At 44.7% G+C, this 17,549-nt stretch overlaps 1 protein-coding gene across 2 annotated transcripts; it reads left to right on the top strand.

Annotated features, from left to right (window-relative positions):
• Nucleotides 1–5,706: 5,706 nt before the first annotated feature.
• On the top strand, nucleotides 5,707–16,436 carry LOC118233659 (cathepsin K-like). 2 transcript variants are annotated; one of them, XM_035429469.1, is made up of 8 exons: nucleotides 5,707–6,187; nucleotides 7,763–7,904; nucleotides 11,457–11,579; nucleotides 12,224–12,376; nucleotides 13,467–13,682; nucleotides 14,335–14,500; nucleotides 14,939–15,047; nucleotides 15,516–16,436. In XM_035429469.1, exons 2-8 carry the CDS (start codon nucleotides 7,773–7,775, stop codon nucleotides 15,613–15,615), a joined length of 999 nt encoding a protein of 332 aa, XP_035285360.1. In that variant the 5' UTR covers nucleotides 5,707–6,187; nucleotides 7,763–7,772; the 3' UTR covers nucleotides 15,616–16,436. The 2 variants fall into 2 exon arrangements, with proteins under 2 accessions (XP_035285360.1, XP_035285359.1); XM_035429468.1 differs by having other exon boundaries at nucleotides 7,759–7,904.
• The last annotated feature ends 1,113 nt before the right edge of the window (nucleotides 16,437–17,549 follow it).

The following is a 17,549-nucleotide window of genomic DNA, read 5'->3' as shown; positions in this document are numbered from 1 at the left end:
GCAATCTAAACATTAAAAGTGGGGTCTCCATTGGCGGCAAATATTACAGTTTGACGTAACTTCTGAAATATACCATGTAGAATCAAAATGTGTGTTAGAATCCTCAGACACTTCTGTTACTTAACTACAAAGCCTTCTGTAGTTAAGGAAAAGTAAGACCAAAAGAACGTGAAATCCGGTTAGTGGTTTGTCTGTGATAGCATCAGTTATATCTCGTCAGGGTGTAGCACAGGGGTCTGTAACCTGGGCCCTAGAGATGCACAGGCTCTGCTGGTTTTCATTGTTGCTCTTCACTTAATTAGTTAGAGCATTTAAATATGCAGTTATCTCATTCTCTTGGTTTCTTGGGTCTGAACTGGGTGCTGATTTTAAGTTGAAAACAAAAACCAGTGTCATTAACAGTACACAGTCACCTTTGAACCTGTAGGAGGAGGAGGAGCAGCGCAGGTCAGTCTGGGAGAAGAACACGTTGCTGATCGAGGCCCACAACCTGGAGTATGAGCAGGGCACGCACTCCTATCAGCTGGGCATGAACCACCTGGGAGACAGGGCGAGTACCCAATCTGCACCACCAAACATGCACCCCACAACCTGCACCGCCCATCCTGCACCCCACAACCTGCACCCCACAACCTGTGCCGCACAACCTGCACCACCCAACCTGCACCATCCAATCTGCAACACCCAACCTGCATCACCAAACCTGCACCCCACAACTCACACCATCCAACCTGCACCGCTCAACCCACACCACCCAACCTGCACCACCAATCTTGCACCCCACAACTCACACCATCCTACCTGCGCCGCCCAACCTGCACCCCACAACCCACACCATCCAACCTTCACTGCCCAACCCACACCATCCAAACTGCACCGCCCAACCCACACCACCTGACCCACACCACCCAAAATGCACCACCCAACCTGCACCCCAGTACTCACACCATTCAACCTACACCCCAAAACCCACACCACCCAAACTGCGCAACCCAACCTGCATCGCCCAACCTGCACCCTAGAAATCACACCATTCAACCTACACCACACAACCCACACCACTCAACCTGCACCACCAAACCTGCACCCCACAACTCACACCATCCAACCTGCACCACCAAACCTGCACCCCACAACCCACACCACCCAACCTGCACCACCAAACCTGCACCCCACAACTCACACCATCCAACCTGCACCACCAAACCTGCACCCCACAACTCACACCATCCAACCTGCACCACCAAACCCACACCACCCAACCTGCACAACTTGACCCGCACCCCACAACTCACACCACCCAACTTTCACTTCCCAATCTACACCATACAAACTGTACAATCAAACCTGCACCATCCATCCTGCACCACCCAACCTGCACCATCCTATCTGCTCCCCACAATTCACACCACCCAACCTGCACTGCTTAATCCACACCATCCAACCTGCTCCACACAGCCCACACATCCAACCTGCACCACCCAACACGCAGCACTTGACCTGCACCCCACAACTCACACCACCCAACCTGCACTGCCCAATCCACACCATCCAACCTGCACTGCAAGACCTGCACCATCTAACCTGCACTGCCCGACCTGCACCACACAATTCACACCACCCAACCTGCATCGCCCAATCCACACCATCCAACCTGACTGCCTGTCCCACACCACCCAACCTGCACCGCCCAACCTGCACCCCACAACTCACACCATCCAACCTGAACCGCCCAACCTGCACCACCCAACCCGCACCACCTGACCCGCACCCCACAACTCACACCACCCAACCTACACTGCTCAATCCACACTATCCAACCTGTACGGCAAAACCTGCACCACCCATCCTGCACCATCCGAACTGCACCCCACAATTCACACCACCCAACCTGCATTGCTTAATCCACACCACCCGACCTGCACTGCCCAATCCACACCATCCAACCTGTACCACAATACCTGCACCATCCAACCTGCACCGCCCAACCTGCACCCCACAACTCACACCATCCAACCTGCACCATCCAGCCTACACCACCCAACACACACCACCTATTCTGCACCACCCAACCTGCACCGCACAACTCACACCGTCCGACCTGCACCACCCAACCCACACCACCCAACCTGCACCACCCAACCCACACCACTGAACCCATGCCACCTAACCCAACCAGCACCCCCCAAACCGCACCACCCAGCCTGCACCGCCCAACCCACACCATTCAACCTGCACCACCCAGCCCACACCACCCAACCTGCACCATCCATCCTGCACCATCCGACCTGCACCCCACAATTCACACCACCCAACCTGCATCGCTTAATCCACACCAACCACCCCACACCACCCAACCTGCACTGCCCAACCTGGACCGCACAGCTCACCCCATCCAACCTGCACCGTCCAACCCACACCATCCAACCTGAGCTGCACCGCCCGACCCACACTCCAGACCGCTGAGGAAGTGGCTGAGAAAATGACCGGTCTGGTGGTTTCTCAGGCCAGAGAGACCAACAACACCTTCACTCTCGATGACATCCCCACAAAACTGCCCAAGGCCATCGTTTACCGCATACTTGGCTTCGTCACGCCGGTTATAAATCAGGTCAGTGTGTTTATAAAGAGACGAGGAACCAGGAACCGAGATCCAGGAACCAAGAACCGGGCCATTTTTAAACATTTCTAACCGAGGCCACAATTAGAGGTGAACTTATCTCCATGCTTCATGACCAGAGAGACAGGGATTAGTGGTACATTTAAATGATTTATCTAAATGAACATTAGGTCAAATTAGATTAGTGTTCAGTCTGTTAAACCACCGAAAGCACAGGGCAGCAAGTTCAGGCGGTTCCTGGGATCATGCATTGAGGCACAAGGAGCAATACCTGCCCTCTGGTGGCAGCAGGGGAAAACTACTAGCTCTGTCACTTTTGGGGACATCTTTTCCTGGATGGAGAGTAGTAGCTGACGCTGTACATTACTCTCTAAACAAAATCTGTTTAATAATCTGAGTACCCAAGAAAAATGTTATGTTTGGTCTCCTCCTTTCAGTCTGAACAATCACGGCAGACTTGTCAATAGATAGCTCTTAGTGACGTTCTGTACACCTGTGTCAGATAACTTGGATTATTTAGTGTATTTAGAGACAGAACGCTCTGAGTGTGCTGAAACTAGCGATGGGAGAGTGACACTTCACGAACCCCGTAATTGGCGAAGCAACAATGAGTTGTCAATCGTTGCTTTGTTCAAACCACTGAAAATTTGTAAGGCCAAGGGTGAAGCCACACATCCTCCGATAAGGAGCTACTCTGTAATCGTCTCAGTCCATTTCAATTGGAGGTTATTTTTCACGTCCACGAGGATCAACCCATCAGATTAAAGATCCGTCATGTTCACACGATCTGATGTGAAAAGTCAATGTAGGATAAAAATACATTTGACGAACGCTGTTTAAAAAACAGGAAACGCCCACATGCTCCAAAGATATTTGGAGAGGCGAGAGTGAAGCCAGCTGATCACGTCAGAGGATGCCTACAAGTACGCAATGAAGATAGGCATCAGCTCTGAGAGGAAATATCCCTACATGAGCGTGGTACATAAACCCCCACTTCCTCATAAAACATACTCACAGGGCACTGTACCTAAACAGCTTTTTTAAATTATTTTTTTTAAGAAATACAAACCTCAGCTGTACTGCCCTGTACCCTTACTGAGTCAAACTGCTGTAGCTAAGTGGCTATTGGCTTGTTTTGTACTTGGATGGGAGATCTCTAGTAGAAAATACCTTAAAACCTTGGGTCTGAGTTTCGTGCTGGGTGGGCAGTTCTGGGCCTGGAGAGCCGGTCTATATGTAGGTTTCTGTTTCCACTAATTACTCTGGCTAAATTAGATAAATGACTGCATACACCAACACTGGTTCTCTTGTAAATTAGATCACAGCAAATGTTTCACTTAGTGACACAAAAGCAGTAATTTACACGCTACATTTCAACAAATGGAGCTAATGTCAGGGCTGATTAAATAATTTAGGCCAGAACCTGCAAGAAAACCAGAAACAGATACGGCTTCCATTGCCCATCTGTGGTCTAATGTGTGTGTGTGTGTGTGTGTGTGTGTGTGTGCGTGTGCCTGTTTGTGTGTATGTGTGTGTATGTGTGTATGAATGTGTGTGTGTGTGTGTGTGTGTGTGTGTGAGTGTGCGTGTGTATGTGCCTGTTTGTGTGTATGTATGTGTGTGTGTGTGTGTGTGTGTGTGTGTGTGTATGTGTGTGTGCCTGTTTGTGTGTATGTATGTGTGTGTGCGTGTGTGTGTGTGTGTGCCTGTGTGTGTATGTGTGTGTGTGTATATGTGTGCCTGTTTATGGGTGTGTGTGGGTGTGTCCCTGTGTGTGTCTGTGTATGCCTCCTCAGGAGCAGAAGTGTGCCTTTGACAGATCAGACAGGGTTGCCCAGATCTGGGACTCTAAGGAGCTCCCTGAGGCGAACGAGCGGGTCTTGCGGGCAGTCGTGGCCGTGCATGGGCCCGTTTCCGTGGGGATCAACTCCAGATCCAGAAGCTTTGTCTTCTACAAGAGCGGTAAGGCCAGAGCCTTCTGCTGGGAGGGAACCATGGGGACGCACTGACCCCTTGACCTGGAAGTATTTTGTCTCCCTGCATGTGATTGGCTGAACTGCAGAGCCAGTCGGGCAGCTGAAGGTTTCACTAGCACAGTGTGAGCTCTCGGCGTGTCTTATTGGCTGACCTCTTTCTGACAATTGGATGAAATCTTAATTATAATGAGATAGGTATGAGTGTGTGAGTGAATGGTGTGTGTGCCCTGTGATGGACAGGTGAACTGTCCTGGGTGTATCCCTGTTATAAACAATATTCTATCTAATACATAGATTAGGTCAACATCTGCATATCAATAAACTTTAAAAATAAATTCTTTGGGGTTTACTGGTCTGTCAATCACTCACTCACTCACTCACTCACTCACTCAATCAATCAATCAATCAGTACAAGTGCAATTATAGTATGTGATTGAGAAAATAGCCAGGATTCACTCATAAAACAATTTATATGGAATGACCACATTCATTAAAGGTTGGAAATGTACTGCCTACTGACATTTAAAAATCATCAGCCATATTAAATAAACACTTCATGTCTTGTTTTTACGATAACCAATCCCTTGGAGGGAAATACATTAACTCTAGATAAGACCTGCCTTGTCTGTGTACGACAGAATTAGCCACAGCAAATTGGAAGTAGCGGTGCAAGGAGAATGTGAACGAGGGGTTGTTTTATAGTTTTAAAATCGGATTACCAGGATTGTTTGGATTGTAATGGCTCTGAGTGTCAATCAAACCATTATCCACGCCTCCCAGCAAGGTGTGCCATTCCATTGTGTCTGTGTTTTGAACAAAATGTTTTCTGAAAACACCCGGGTAATGACCACATAGCGACATCTGCTGCAAAAAATAAAAAAGAAACTTGAAATTAAAATGAGTTTTTTTGAGTTTGTTTTTATCCCTGAAGCTATAGTCAGTGTAGGCCTATACTGCTTACCACTAGAGTAATGCTCAAAAAGCTGTGTTGATCTGAAGTGTACATGTCTTGTGTTTGTATTTGAAGCCAATTATCCCTTATTCAATATACTTTGAGGAATCAGAGTGTTACCTTAAAGTCTTGCAACTTGAATTGATTATGTACACGATCAGGGGGTTGGGGGGGATGCATGTTGATTAAGGGTCATTTAGGTGTAGCAGATAAAAATACTTTAATAGAACAGAATGAGGAAATAGAGACCAGTGTTCCGGCAGCCTCAAGCCTTTCCTGCGCGGTTATCGGCCCGAAATAACTTTCACACGACTGACAGTAAGAAGAAGTGAGAGAGCTGCATAAAGTAAAAGAGAGAGAGAAAGAGAAGGAGAGAGAGAAAGGGGGAGAGCGAAAGAGGGACAGACAGGGAAAGAAAAAAGAGAAAGAGGGAGAGAAAGACATAAAAATAGTTTTCTCTCAGGAAATAAAACTTCCTCTTTAGCTCGTAGATTGTTGATCGCGACATCAAGGAGGGCAGACTTCTGGCATCATCTTCTCCCGTTGCTAGGCGACCGTGCGGAGACAGGTCCTCTTTTCGTTTGGACACGGTCCAGTGAGGAGTGTTGGGCGATCCTGGTCTCACCGTCAGACGCAGCGGTAAGAGCGCTCTCTGTCCCCGAGCCGTCAGAACGGGTCCTTTTGCGGAGAGAGTTTAAACGCTCAACCGGTGTCCTGCACTGAGTGATTTAACACATAATGTTTATCCCTGGGCCGGTTTTGATCTGCTGTGCTCAGTATATGTAAATAGAGCAGCCCGTAAGGTAATGAAGAGTAACTACAGGGATAGGCCGTATTTCAAATGCATATATTTGAAACATATTTGCATGTATGGATTTCAAACATGATATGTATTTTACTCTGTGGCTTACGCCTTTGTGTCACCAACAAAGCAGCCTACCGGCATCTGTGCAGTGATTGTAGTATAGAGCTACATTTATTATTTCTGAAGTATTCAATGTTTTTTTTTTTTTACAGGAAATACTTGAGTGTACTTTTACCGGTTGCACAGCACTTCCTTGTTTTTCATTTGTAGTTATTCTTTGTGTAGAAAGAGGAAGTGAGCTTGAGAGACCTGGAGTCAGAGCGATGGTAAACACTGTCATGCAACAAGACCAAAGATAAAGCAATTATTTCAGGATAAACACCTTGTTCAGGGATAGACTGGCAGCGGGTCCGTGTGGATATGAAAGCCACTGTCCTCTGCTCTCTACCCCAATGCCTCAGCTGCAATATAAATCCTAGTTTCTGTATAAGTCTCTTTTTTGCCACTGCGATTATGATTACTTTCCTGGCATTTAGCATAACTGCTAACCCTGAGCTGGCCAGAGGATTGGTTTTGTCTCCACAGCTGAGTTGAACTTGAGATTTCTTCAAACCTGGAAGTTTTTTTTCCCACTGGGGAATTTTTTTTTCTTACCAAACTTGCTGTTTTTTTTGGGGGGGGGGGGGGTGATCAGGCCTGGTCGTTCCTAGATTCTATTACATTACATTACAAGAATTTATCAGACACTCTTATCCAGAGCGACTTACACAACATTTTACACAGCATTTACATTGCATCCATTTATACAGCTGGATATATACTGAAGCAATGCTGTTCAAGTACCTTGCTTAAGGGTACAACTGCAGTGTCCTCCCTGCACAGCTGGGAATCGAACCTGCAACCTTTAGAGTACTTCATACCCATTATACTACACTCCCGCCCCAGATATACTACACTATATCATCCCTGGTTTCCCATAAAATGTCTTGGTGATGGTGTCTCGGTAGAAAAGATTCTATACAATTTGCTGGAGTCAATATGTTGCCATCAGTGGCGTAGGTTTCGTTTGAACATTGGGGGGGGGACATTAAGCGGGGGAAATTTTGAGTGCCAAATATTTAATTTCCTGCATTCTGGTGAATTTTTATGCACCAATTTGTGCCTTTTCTGTATCAATTTATGGTGGAAATGTCTTTATTTATGTAAAGGAAAACGCAAAATTCAGGGGGACAAATGCACGTGTTCCAAATATTGAGGGGGACGCATCCCCGAAATCTACGCCTTTTGTTGCCTTGGAAATTTTGTGACTTCTTCATGCACTGTATGTATGTCTGTTTTTTTCATTTTTTGTTTGTCTTGAACTCACTACCCCCCTCCCCCACCCACCTACTCCCTTTTTCTTCAGAAAGTAGTTTTAGGATGCATGCCCTGCAGAACTTCTTTCTATTGGTCCTCGGGATCATTAGCCACGCCTCCTCCCATCTCAACCTGACTCTGAATGGTCAGTGGAAGGACTGGAAGGACCTTCACAATAAAGAGTATGGCAGCCAGGTAAGCGTGTCAAAGTCCACACGCCTTGTTTCCAGGGCCTTGATTGGCTGCTGATTGAAAAGAGCCCACAAAAACCTGCAGACACAGCGGTCCAGACCTCAGAGTAAAAACCTGTAGACACAGAGGCCCAGACTTTAGAGTAACAACCTGTAGACACAGAGGCCCAGACCTTAGAGTAAAAACCTGTAGACACAGAGGCCCAGACCTTAGAGTAAAAACCTGCAGACACAGTGGCCCAGACCTTAGAGTACAAACCTGCAGACACAGTGGCCCAGACCTTAGAGTAAAAACCTGCAGACACAGAGGCCCAGACCTTAGAGTAACAACCTGCAGACACAGAGGCCCAGACCTTAGAGTAAAAACCTGCAGACACAGAGGCCCAGACCTTAGAGTAAAAACCTGCAGACACGGAGGCCCAGACCTTAGAGTAAAAACCTGCAGACACAGAGGCCCAGACCTTAGAGTAAAAACCTGCAGACACAGAGGCCCAGACCTTAGAGTAAAAACCTGCAGACACGGAGGCCCAGACCTTAAAGTAACAACCCGCAGACACAGTGGCCCAGACCTTAGAGTAAAAACCTGCAGACACAGAGGCCCAGACCATAGAGTAACAACCTGCAGACACAGAGGCCCAGACCTTAGAGTAAAAACCTGCAGACACAGAGGCCCAGACTTTAGAGTAAAAATATGTAGGGACAGCGATGCCGATAGAAGCCTGTGGGGAGCACATCAGAACGAGGAAGTACCATTTTTTATCATATCTTTGTCTGTGTGGTAGGAATAAAATATTTTACCTCCGGAAAAATAATGTGATTTTTCCTCCAAATATATATATATATATATATATAATGCAAGCCGTTGACATCAATATTTGAGCGGAAGTATTTTATTTTTGCTGTCAAAAATGAATGGAGCCCAATTGGGAAACTTGCTTCTTGAGTGAAAACATAGATATCAACAGGGGGCGACATTACCTCCGGTGCTGAGGTTGAGAACCAAAAGCTGGCCCAGACACAGTGTGGCACCTAATAGTAGTACTAGTAGTAATTTATTTCGGTCCTTATTAACAATTTTCCAAAAAGAATGCACATAGAAATAGATAAATAACAATAAGGCATTAAATTAAATTAAAAGGAAAACAAAAAATATTGACCGAAAAGGTGTTGGCTGAAGCTTTAGCTTATTATACCTACCCTTTTTACATAACATATTCTAATATGCATCCCTTTCACTACTTAGGCTATACAAAAACAAATCAGAACAGTAACAAAAACTAAAGTTCCAAATGTTTCATACACAATAATGATCATAACTCCGTTTTATATTTGTTTAACACATTATTTTTAAACATTTTTTAAAATTTGCAAAGTGAACTACACATTCTTAATTCCTTGTCACAACTATTCCACAAATTAACCCCTTTGACAGATATACTTCTCATCTTTATATTTGTCCTTACCCTTGATTTTTTAAACATACCTATTCCCCTAATTTCATACTGGCTCTCTCTAATTTCAAACAACCTCTGAATACAGTTAGGAAGCAAATTATTTTGTGCTTTGTACATTATCTGTGCAGTTTTAAGATCAACTAGATCATAAAATTTTAAAGCATGTAAGTCAAGAAATGCTTTGGTTGGTTCGTAATAATCCATTCGATTTATAATTCTTATAGCTCTCTTCTGTAGGGTGAAAATTGGATAAGTGCTGGTTTTGTATGTATTTCCCCATACCTCCACACAGTAGGTAATGTATGGAACTATGAGAGAACAATACAGTATATATAGTGATTTCTGATTCAAGATATCTTTAGTTTTATATAATATTGTGGTGGTTTTAGACATTTTTGTTTTCACATTATTTATGTGTGGTTTCCAACATATTTTATGGTCAATTATAACGCCCAGAAATTTATTTTCATACACTCTTTCTATTTCGACATCATTTATCATAATTTTTACTTGATTATTGATTTGCCGATTACCAAATATTATAAACTTTGTTTTACTTACATTCAGTGACAACTTGTTAATTTCAAACCATTTCTTTAAGACTTTCAATTCCCTTTCCACTGTATTCAGAAGCCCTTCCAAACTTTTCCCAGAGCAATATAAATTAGTGTCATCAGCAAATAAAACAAATAAAACAGCAAATTAACAATTTAGACACTTTACAAATATCATTTATATACAATATAAACAGTTTAGGGCCTAGCACAGAACCTTGTGGAACCCCACAAGTAACCTTCAACAAATCAGATTCAACGTTATTTATTTGTACATATTGATGTCTATCATCGAGGTAACTACTTAGCCATGAGTGTGCTATTCCTCTAATACTATATCTCTCCAGTTTCTTCATTAATAAGCCAGGTCAATGGTATAGAGTGATTTTTTTAGGTCTAGAAACACCCCCACAGTATATTTCTTGTTGTCCATTGCAGTAGAAATCTCTTCTACCAGTTCCATCACTGCCATTGAGGTGGACCTATTAGCTCGAAGGTCATACTGATGGTCACTCAATAAATTGTGTTTTTCTATGAAATTATCCAATCTTTGCACAAATATTTTTTCTAAAATTTTTGAGAACTGGGAAAGCAGAGAAATTGGTCTATAATTGGAGAATAGACGTCTATCTCCACTTTTATAAATCGGAATGACTTTTGCTGTTTTCATTTTGCTGGGAAATATACCTGTTTGGAAGGATTGATTGCAGATATGTGTCAATGGTTTCACTATACATTCTATAATATCTTTTACTAACGACATATTAATTTCAGTCCAATCAGTCGACTTTTTATTCTTACATTTTTTAACAATGTCAAGTATTTCCTTTTCAGCAGCACCTCTAATAAAGATGGAGAGTGTTTTTATGAACAATGCCTTCATCTACACCATCCCTATTTCTCGGCTCCGCAATCGTGTTTGCTACATTGTATCCAACATTTACAAAATAATTGTTACATTTATTGTCGATTTCTTTTGTTTTATTTATAATTGTATTGTTATCTTTTACAAAGTAATTTGGTTTGTCTGCTTTTCCAGTACCCTTTTTAATTAGGCTGTTAAGCACTCTCCGTGTTCCTTGAGTGTTACTCCTATACTGCTCCAATAGTTTGTGATAATGCTCTTTCTTATTAGATCTCATAATACTTATTAATTTATTTTTATGTATCTTATATTTGTTTTCTGCTTCTATTGTTCTATGTTTTAAAAATCTCCTAAATAATACATTTTTCTTTTTACGTGCGTTCTCTATCCCCTTGGTAATTCATGGCTTGTCCACATATTTGTGCTTCCTTGTGAGTTTTCTTAACGGACAGTTTTTTTCATAAAGCACAATTAATGTGGACAAAAACGCCTCATAGGCTTTGTTAGGATCATCATTAGCATAAACCTCGTTCCAGTTGTGTTTCCTTAGGTCCACCTTGAGGGCAGCGATGGCTTCTGGTGTTCTCTCTCGAATCCATTTACAAGTGTTAGACCTATTTTCTTTTTTATCTTGATTATTGTAGAGTGTCCTTAACAGAACACAGTCACCTTTGAACCTGTAGGAGGAGGAGGAGCAGCGCAGGTCAGTCTGGGAGAAGAACACGCTGCTGATCGAGGCCCACAACCTGGAGTATGAGCAGGGCATGCACTCCTATCAGCTGGGCATGAACCACATGGGAGACATGGCGAGTACCCAACCTGCACCGCCCAACCTGCACGCCACAACCTGCACCGCCAACCTGCACCGCCAACCTGCGCCCCACAACCTGCAACATCCAATCTACACCCCATAACCTGCACCACCCAACCTGCACCCCACAACTCACACCATCCAACATGAACCGCCCAACCTGCACCAATTGACCCACACCCCACAACTCACACCACCCAACCTGCACAGCACAATCCACACCATCCAACCTGTACCACCAAACCTGCACCATCCATCCTGCACCATCCGACATGCACCCCACAATTCACACCACCCAACCTGCACTGCTTAAACCACACAACCCAACCCACACATCCAACCTGCACCACCAAACATCTCAACAAACGGATTAGATAGTGACAGGTTTCTGCTGGGCCAGACTTGGCACAGTAGAGAGCTAATTTCCTGGAAGACGAGTTCCTCCTGGGCCAGTACTGAGAACTCTGCATTGCTGTTTCACATGGTGTGGGTGGGGGTGGGGGTGGGGGTGGGGGTGGAGGGGAGGGGGGGAATCACAGACAGAACAGCTCGCATTACCAAGTCAAACTTACAGAGGAATCGTTACCCAGCACCTCATCTTCTCCTCCTGAACCATGTCTTCTCCCCCCCTCCACCCAGACCGCTGAGGAAGTGGCTGAGAAGATGACCGGTCTGGTGGTTCCTCAGGCCAGGGAGACCAACAACACCTTCGCTCTCAATGACATCCCCACAAAACTGCCCAATGCCATCGATTACCGCATACTTGGCTTCGTCACGCCGGTCATAAATCAGGTCAGTGTGTTCATAAAGAGACGAGGACCCAGGAACCGAGATCCAGGAACCAAGAACCGGGCCATTTTTAAACATTTCTAACGGAGGCCACAATTAGAGGTGAACTCATCTCCATGCTTCATTACCAGAGAGACAGGGATTAGCGGTACATTTAAATGATTTATCTAAATGAACATTAGGTCAAATTAGATTAGTGTTCAGTCTGTTAAACCACCGAAAGCACAGGGCAGCAAGTTCAGGCGGTTCCCGGGGTCATGCGTTGAGGCACAAGGAGCAATATTGCCCTCTGGTGGCAGCAGGGGAAAACTACTAGCTCTGTCACTTTTGGGGACATCTTTTCCTGGATGGAAAGTAGTAGCTGACTCTGTACATTACTCTCTAAATTAAATCTGTTCAATAATCTGAGTACCCAAGGAAAATGTTATGTTTGGTCTCCTCCTTTTAGTCTGAACAATCACGGCAGACTTGTCAATAGATAGCTCCTAGTGACGTTCTGTACACCTGTGTCAGATAACTTGGATTATTTAGTGTATTTAGAGACAGAACGCTCTGAGTGTGCTGAAACTAGCGATGGGAGAGTGACACGCCCGTAATGGGCGGAGCAACAATGAGTTGTCAATCATTGCCTTGTTCAAACCACTGAAAATTTGTAAGGCTAAGGGTGAAGCCACACATCCTCCGATAAGGAGCTACTCTGTAATCGTCTCAGTCCATTTCAATGGGAGGTGATTTTTCACGTCCGCGAAGGATCAACCCATCAGATTAAAGATCCGTCATGTTCACACGATCTGATGTGAAAAGTCAATTTCTAATTTTATTTCCCCAGTCCATGTAGTTCAGTTAAAGATGTCTTGTTAATTACTGCTCTGTGGGGACTTCCAAAATGTAGGATAAAAATACATTTGACAAACGCTGTTTAAAAATACGCCCATAAGCTCCAAAGATATTTGGAGAGGCGAGAGTGAAGCCAGGTGGTCACGTCAGAGGATGTGTGGCTTTACCCTTGCTCGCCCACCAATAACCGCGATCAGGAGTAACGCTCCCCTCTGGTGGACACGGGTGGAATGACAGCACCACGGTTCCTCCCCAGGGCTCCTGCCGGTCCGGTTGGGCCATCAGCGCCGCGGGGGCTCTGGAGGGTCAGCTAATGAGGAGCCGGAGGAAGCTGGTGCCTCTCAGCCCCCAGAACCTGGTGGACTGCGTCAGGAGCAACTACGGCTGCAAGGGCGGCTACATGACCAATGCCTACAAGTATGCAATGAAGAAAGGCATCAGCTCTGAGTGGAAATATCCCTACATGGGCGTGGTACATGAACCCCCACTTCCTCATAAAACATACTCACAGGGCACTGTACCCAAACAACTTTTTTTATTTATTTATAGAAATACGAACCTCAGCTGTACTGCCCTGTACCCTTATTGAGTCAAACTGCTGTAGCTAAGTGGGTATTGGCTTGTTTTGTACTTGGATGGGAGATCTCTAGTAGAAAATACCTCAAAACCTTGGGGCTGAGTTTAGTGCTGGGTGGGCAGTTCTGGGCCTGGAGAGCCGGTCTATATGTAGGTTTCTGTTTCCACTAATTACTCTGGCTAAATGAGATAAATGGCTGCATACACCAACACTGGTTCTCTTGTAAATTAGATCACAGCAAATGTTTCACTTAGTGACACAAAAACAGTAATTTACACGCTACATTTCAACAAATGTAGCTAATGTCAGGGCTGATTAAATAATTTAGGCCAGAACCTGCAAGAAAACCAGAAACAGATACGGCTTCCATTGCCCACCTGTGGTCTAATGTGTGTGTGTGTGTGTGTGTGTGTGTTTGTGTGTGTGTGTATGTATGTATGTGAGTGTGTGTGTGCGTGTGCCTGTGTGTGTATGTGTGTGTGTATATGTGTGCCTGTTTATGGGTGTGTGTGTGTGTGCCTGTGTGTGTCTGTGTGTGCCTCCTCAGGAGCAGAAGTGTACCTTTGACAGATCAGACAGGGTGGCCCAGATCTGGTACTTTATGGAGCTCCCTGCGGGGAACGAGCGTTTCTTACAGGCAGTCGTGGCCGTGCGTGGGCCCGTTTCCGTGGGGATCCAAGCCAGATCCACAAACTTTATCTTCTACAAGAGCGGTAAGGCCAGAGCCTTCTGCTGGGAGGGAACCATGGGGACGCACTGACCCATTGACCCGGAAGTACATTGTCTCCCTGCATGTGATTGGCTGAACTGTAGAGCCAGTCGGGCAGTTGAAGGTTTCGCTGGCGCAGTGTGAGATCTCAGCGGTTCTTATTGGCTGACCTCTTTCTGACCCCCCGCACAATTGGATGAAATCTTTCAAGCTCTGAAACTAAAACAAACTCTCCGGTGTAATGCAGAGGTGGAAAGTCCATGGGTCAGAAAGTAAAAGTGGCATTGTGGGTAATGACACAAAAGTGGCATTGTGGATAATGACAGAAAAGTGCCATCGTGGGTAATGATGCAAAAGTGGCTTTGTGGGTAAGGACACAACAGTGTAGTGGCAGTTTACCACAGGTAAGAGCAGCTCACCTGTCCCGCCGTCTCCTCTGCAGGTGTTTACTACGACCCCGAGTGTAGCGGGGAGTACCTGAACCACGCCGTGCTGGTGGTCGGCTACGGCGTCACTCCCACCTGCAAGAAGTTCTGGATCGTTAAGAACAGGTGAGCTCCGCCGACCCCACGACACGCCCTGGTCTGGAAAGAGTACGCAGCTGACAGACAGCGTGTTTTACAAGGAGCTCGACGCTCAGAGCGTGTCTCCAAGTGCTCTGCCGCGGAGCTGGGAGGCAGTTACGCTTCAAATCAGGCAGCTCAGCCAATGAAACGCAGCCTTGAATCAACCCCATCAACATAACCCACAATACCTTATATTCAGTGAAAAAGGTATTCTTTTCATGCAGTATGCAGCTCTGGCCTACAGCTCTGGCAGTTGTGCGTTATGTTTGGGTTGTGGAGTAGAATAACAACAGCAGTAGATACAAACTTTCACTTATGTGCAATGGAAAGTATGTTCCAACAAGCAGTCAAGAAATGTTAACCTCTTGTCCTCGTCCCCATCTGTGTTTTTCTCCCACTTTCACCAATCCCCCCCCCAACCCCACCCCCACGCGCCCTCCCCGCCCCGAACAGCTGGGGGCAAGCATGGGGCGATAGAGGTTATATTTTGATGGCCCGGAACAGCAGAAACCTCTGTGGAATCGCCAACCTGGCCAGCATCCCCATCATGTGACCAGCAGGGGGCGCAAAGAGTCCGAAAAGTGGAAATATAGCTCTAATCTGAGCATGACCTGTGTGCCTGTGCCTGTGTGTGTGTATGTGTGTTTGTATGTGGTTATGTGTGGGCGTGTGTGTGCCCCGTGCCCGTGTGTGCGCCCGCATGCCCGCGTGTGTGTGTGTGTGTGTGAGACGTTGTGTGGTTATGTGTGTACACGTGTCTGTGTGTGCATTATGAGGGAAGATTATTAAGACTGTCCACAACTCTCTTTCAACTTTCCTCACATTAGCCAGCTAATATAACAGCATTTTCATCTTCTGGGGTTCATTTTTTTGTTTGTTGATCTTGGATCAGCGGTTGGGGGTAAAATAAAAGAGCCTAGTTTATCCAGTGCCACACCTCTTCTTTCATGCAATGGACAGTGAAAGTGATCATACCATCTCTGCAGCTGTCAAACACACAGATGGCAGTGAACACGCACTTGTGGATTTACAAATCTTTTCAAACAGGAAAGAAAATGTGAAGAAGAAAGTGTTGATTGATTCTGCTTGGAGTGCTGGGCAGGTTATTCAGGTACTGAGACACCTGAGCCAATCACAAAGCTTAGTTTCTGTACTGATGGCTGCCTTTGCCAACATTTGCATAGAAATGGGTGGAGCTTGTGTTTGTATGAGAAACAACACACTTGTATGGAAACTTGGTTTCATCTGACCTAACATGTACTCCTGTATTTAATCCTGTATTACTCTAGGCCAATGGCCAAGATGAAGTTGCCTACAGAATTTCACTTTGCATTTTAAATTAAAATAAAAATTTTATATTTACAATCCTGAAAAGAGTCTAAATTGTCCTAGGTATGAGTGTGTGTGTGCCCTGTGATGGACAGGCGAACAGTCCTGGGTGTATCCCTGTTATAAACAATATTCTATCTAATACATAAATTAGGTCAACATCTGCAAATCAATAAACTTTAAAAATAAATTCTTTGGGGTTTACTGGTCAGTCAATCACTCACTCACTCAATCAATCAATCAATCAATCAATCAATCAATCAATCAATCATTCAATCAATCAATAAATCATTCAATCAGTACAAGTGCAATTACAGTATGTGATTGAAAAAATAGCCAGGATACACTGATAAAACAATTTATATGGAATGACCACATTCATTAAAAGTTGGATATGTACTACCTACTGACATTTAAAAATCATCAGCCATATTAAATAAACACTTCATGTCTTGTTTATACGATAACCAATCCCTTGGAGGGAAATACATCAACTCTAGATAAGACCTGCCTTGTCTGTGTACGACAGAAATAGCCACAGCAAATTGGAAGTAGCGGTGCAAGGAGAATGTGAACGAGGGGTTGTTTTATAGTTTTAAAATCGGATTACCAGGATTGTTTTGATTGTAATGGCTCTGAGTGTCAATCAAACCATTACCCACACCTCCCAGAAAGGTGTGCCATTCCATTGTGTCTGTGTTTTGAACAAAATGTTTTCCGAAAACACCCGGGTAATGACCACATAGCGACATCTGCTGCAAAAAATAGAAAAGAAACTAAACTTGAAATTAAAATGAGTTTTTCTGCGTTTGTTTTTATCCCTGAAGCTATAGTAAGTGTATACTGCTTACCATTAGAGTAACGCTCAAAAAGCTGTGTTGATCTGAAGTGTACATGTCTTGTGTTTGTATTTAAAGTCAATTATCCCTTATTCAATATAGTTTGAGGAATCAGTGTGTTACCTTAAAGTCTCACAACTTGAATTGATTCTGTACACGATCAGGGTGTTGAGGGGGATGCATGTTGATTAAGGGTCATTTAGGTGTAGCAGATAAAAATACTTTAATAGAACAGAATGAGGAAATAGAGACCAGTGTCCCGGCAGCCTCACGTCTTTCCTGCGCGGTTATCAGCCCGAAATAACTTTCAGATGACTGA

Source organism: Anguilla anguilla, chromosome 8, assembly GCF_013347855.1.
Source record: "Anguilla anguilla isolate fAngAng1 chromosome 8, fAngAng1.pri, whole genome shotgun sequence".
In the NCBI taxonomy this organism is placed as follows: domain Eukaryota; kingdom Metazoa; phylum Chordata; class Actinopteri; order Anguilliformes; family Anguillidae; genus Anguilla; species Anguilla anguilla.
The sequence above is the reverse complement of the archived record's forward strand: the minus strand, read 5'-3'. Positions and strand labels throughout refer to the sequence as shown.

Coding starts and splice junctions, on each gene's coding strand:
- LOC118233659 (XM_035429469.1), top strand. CDS start 7,773: ATGCATGCCCTGCAGAACTTCTTTCTATTGGTCCTCGGGATCATTAGC. Junction 7,905..11,456: donor ATAAAGAGTATGGCAGCCAG/GTAAGCGTGTCA, acceptor TTGAACCTGTAG/GAGGAGGAGGAGCAGCGCAG. Junction 15,048..15,515: donor TTCTGGATCGTTAAGAACAG/GTGAGCTCCGCC, acceptor CGCCCCGAACAG/CTGGGGGCAAGCATGGGGCG.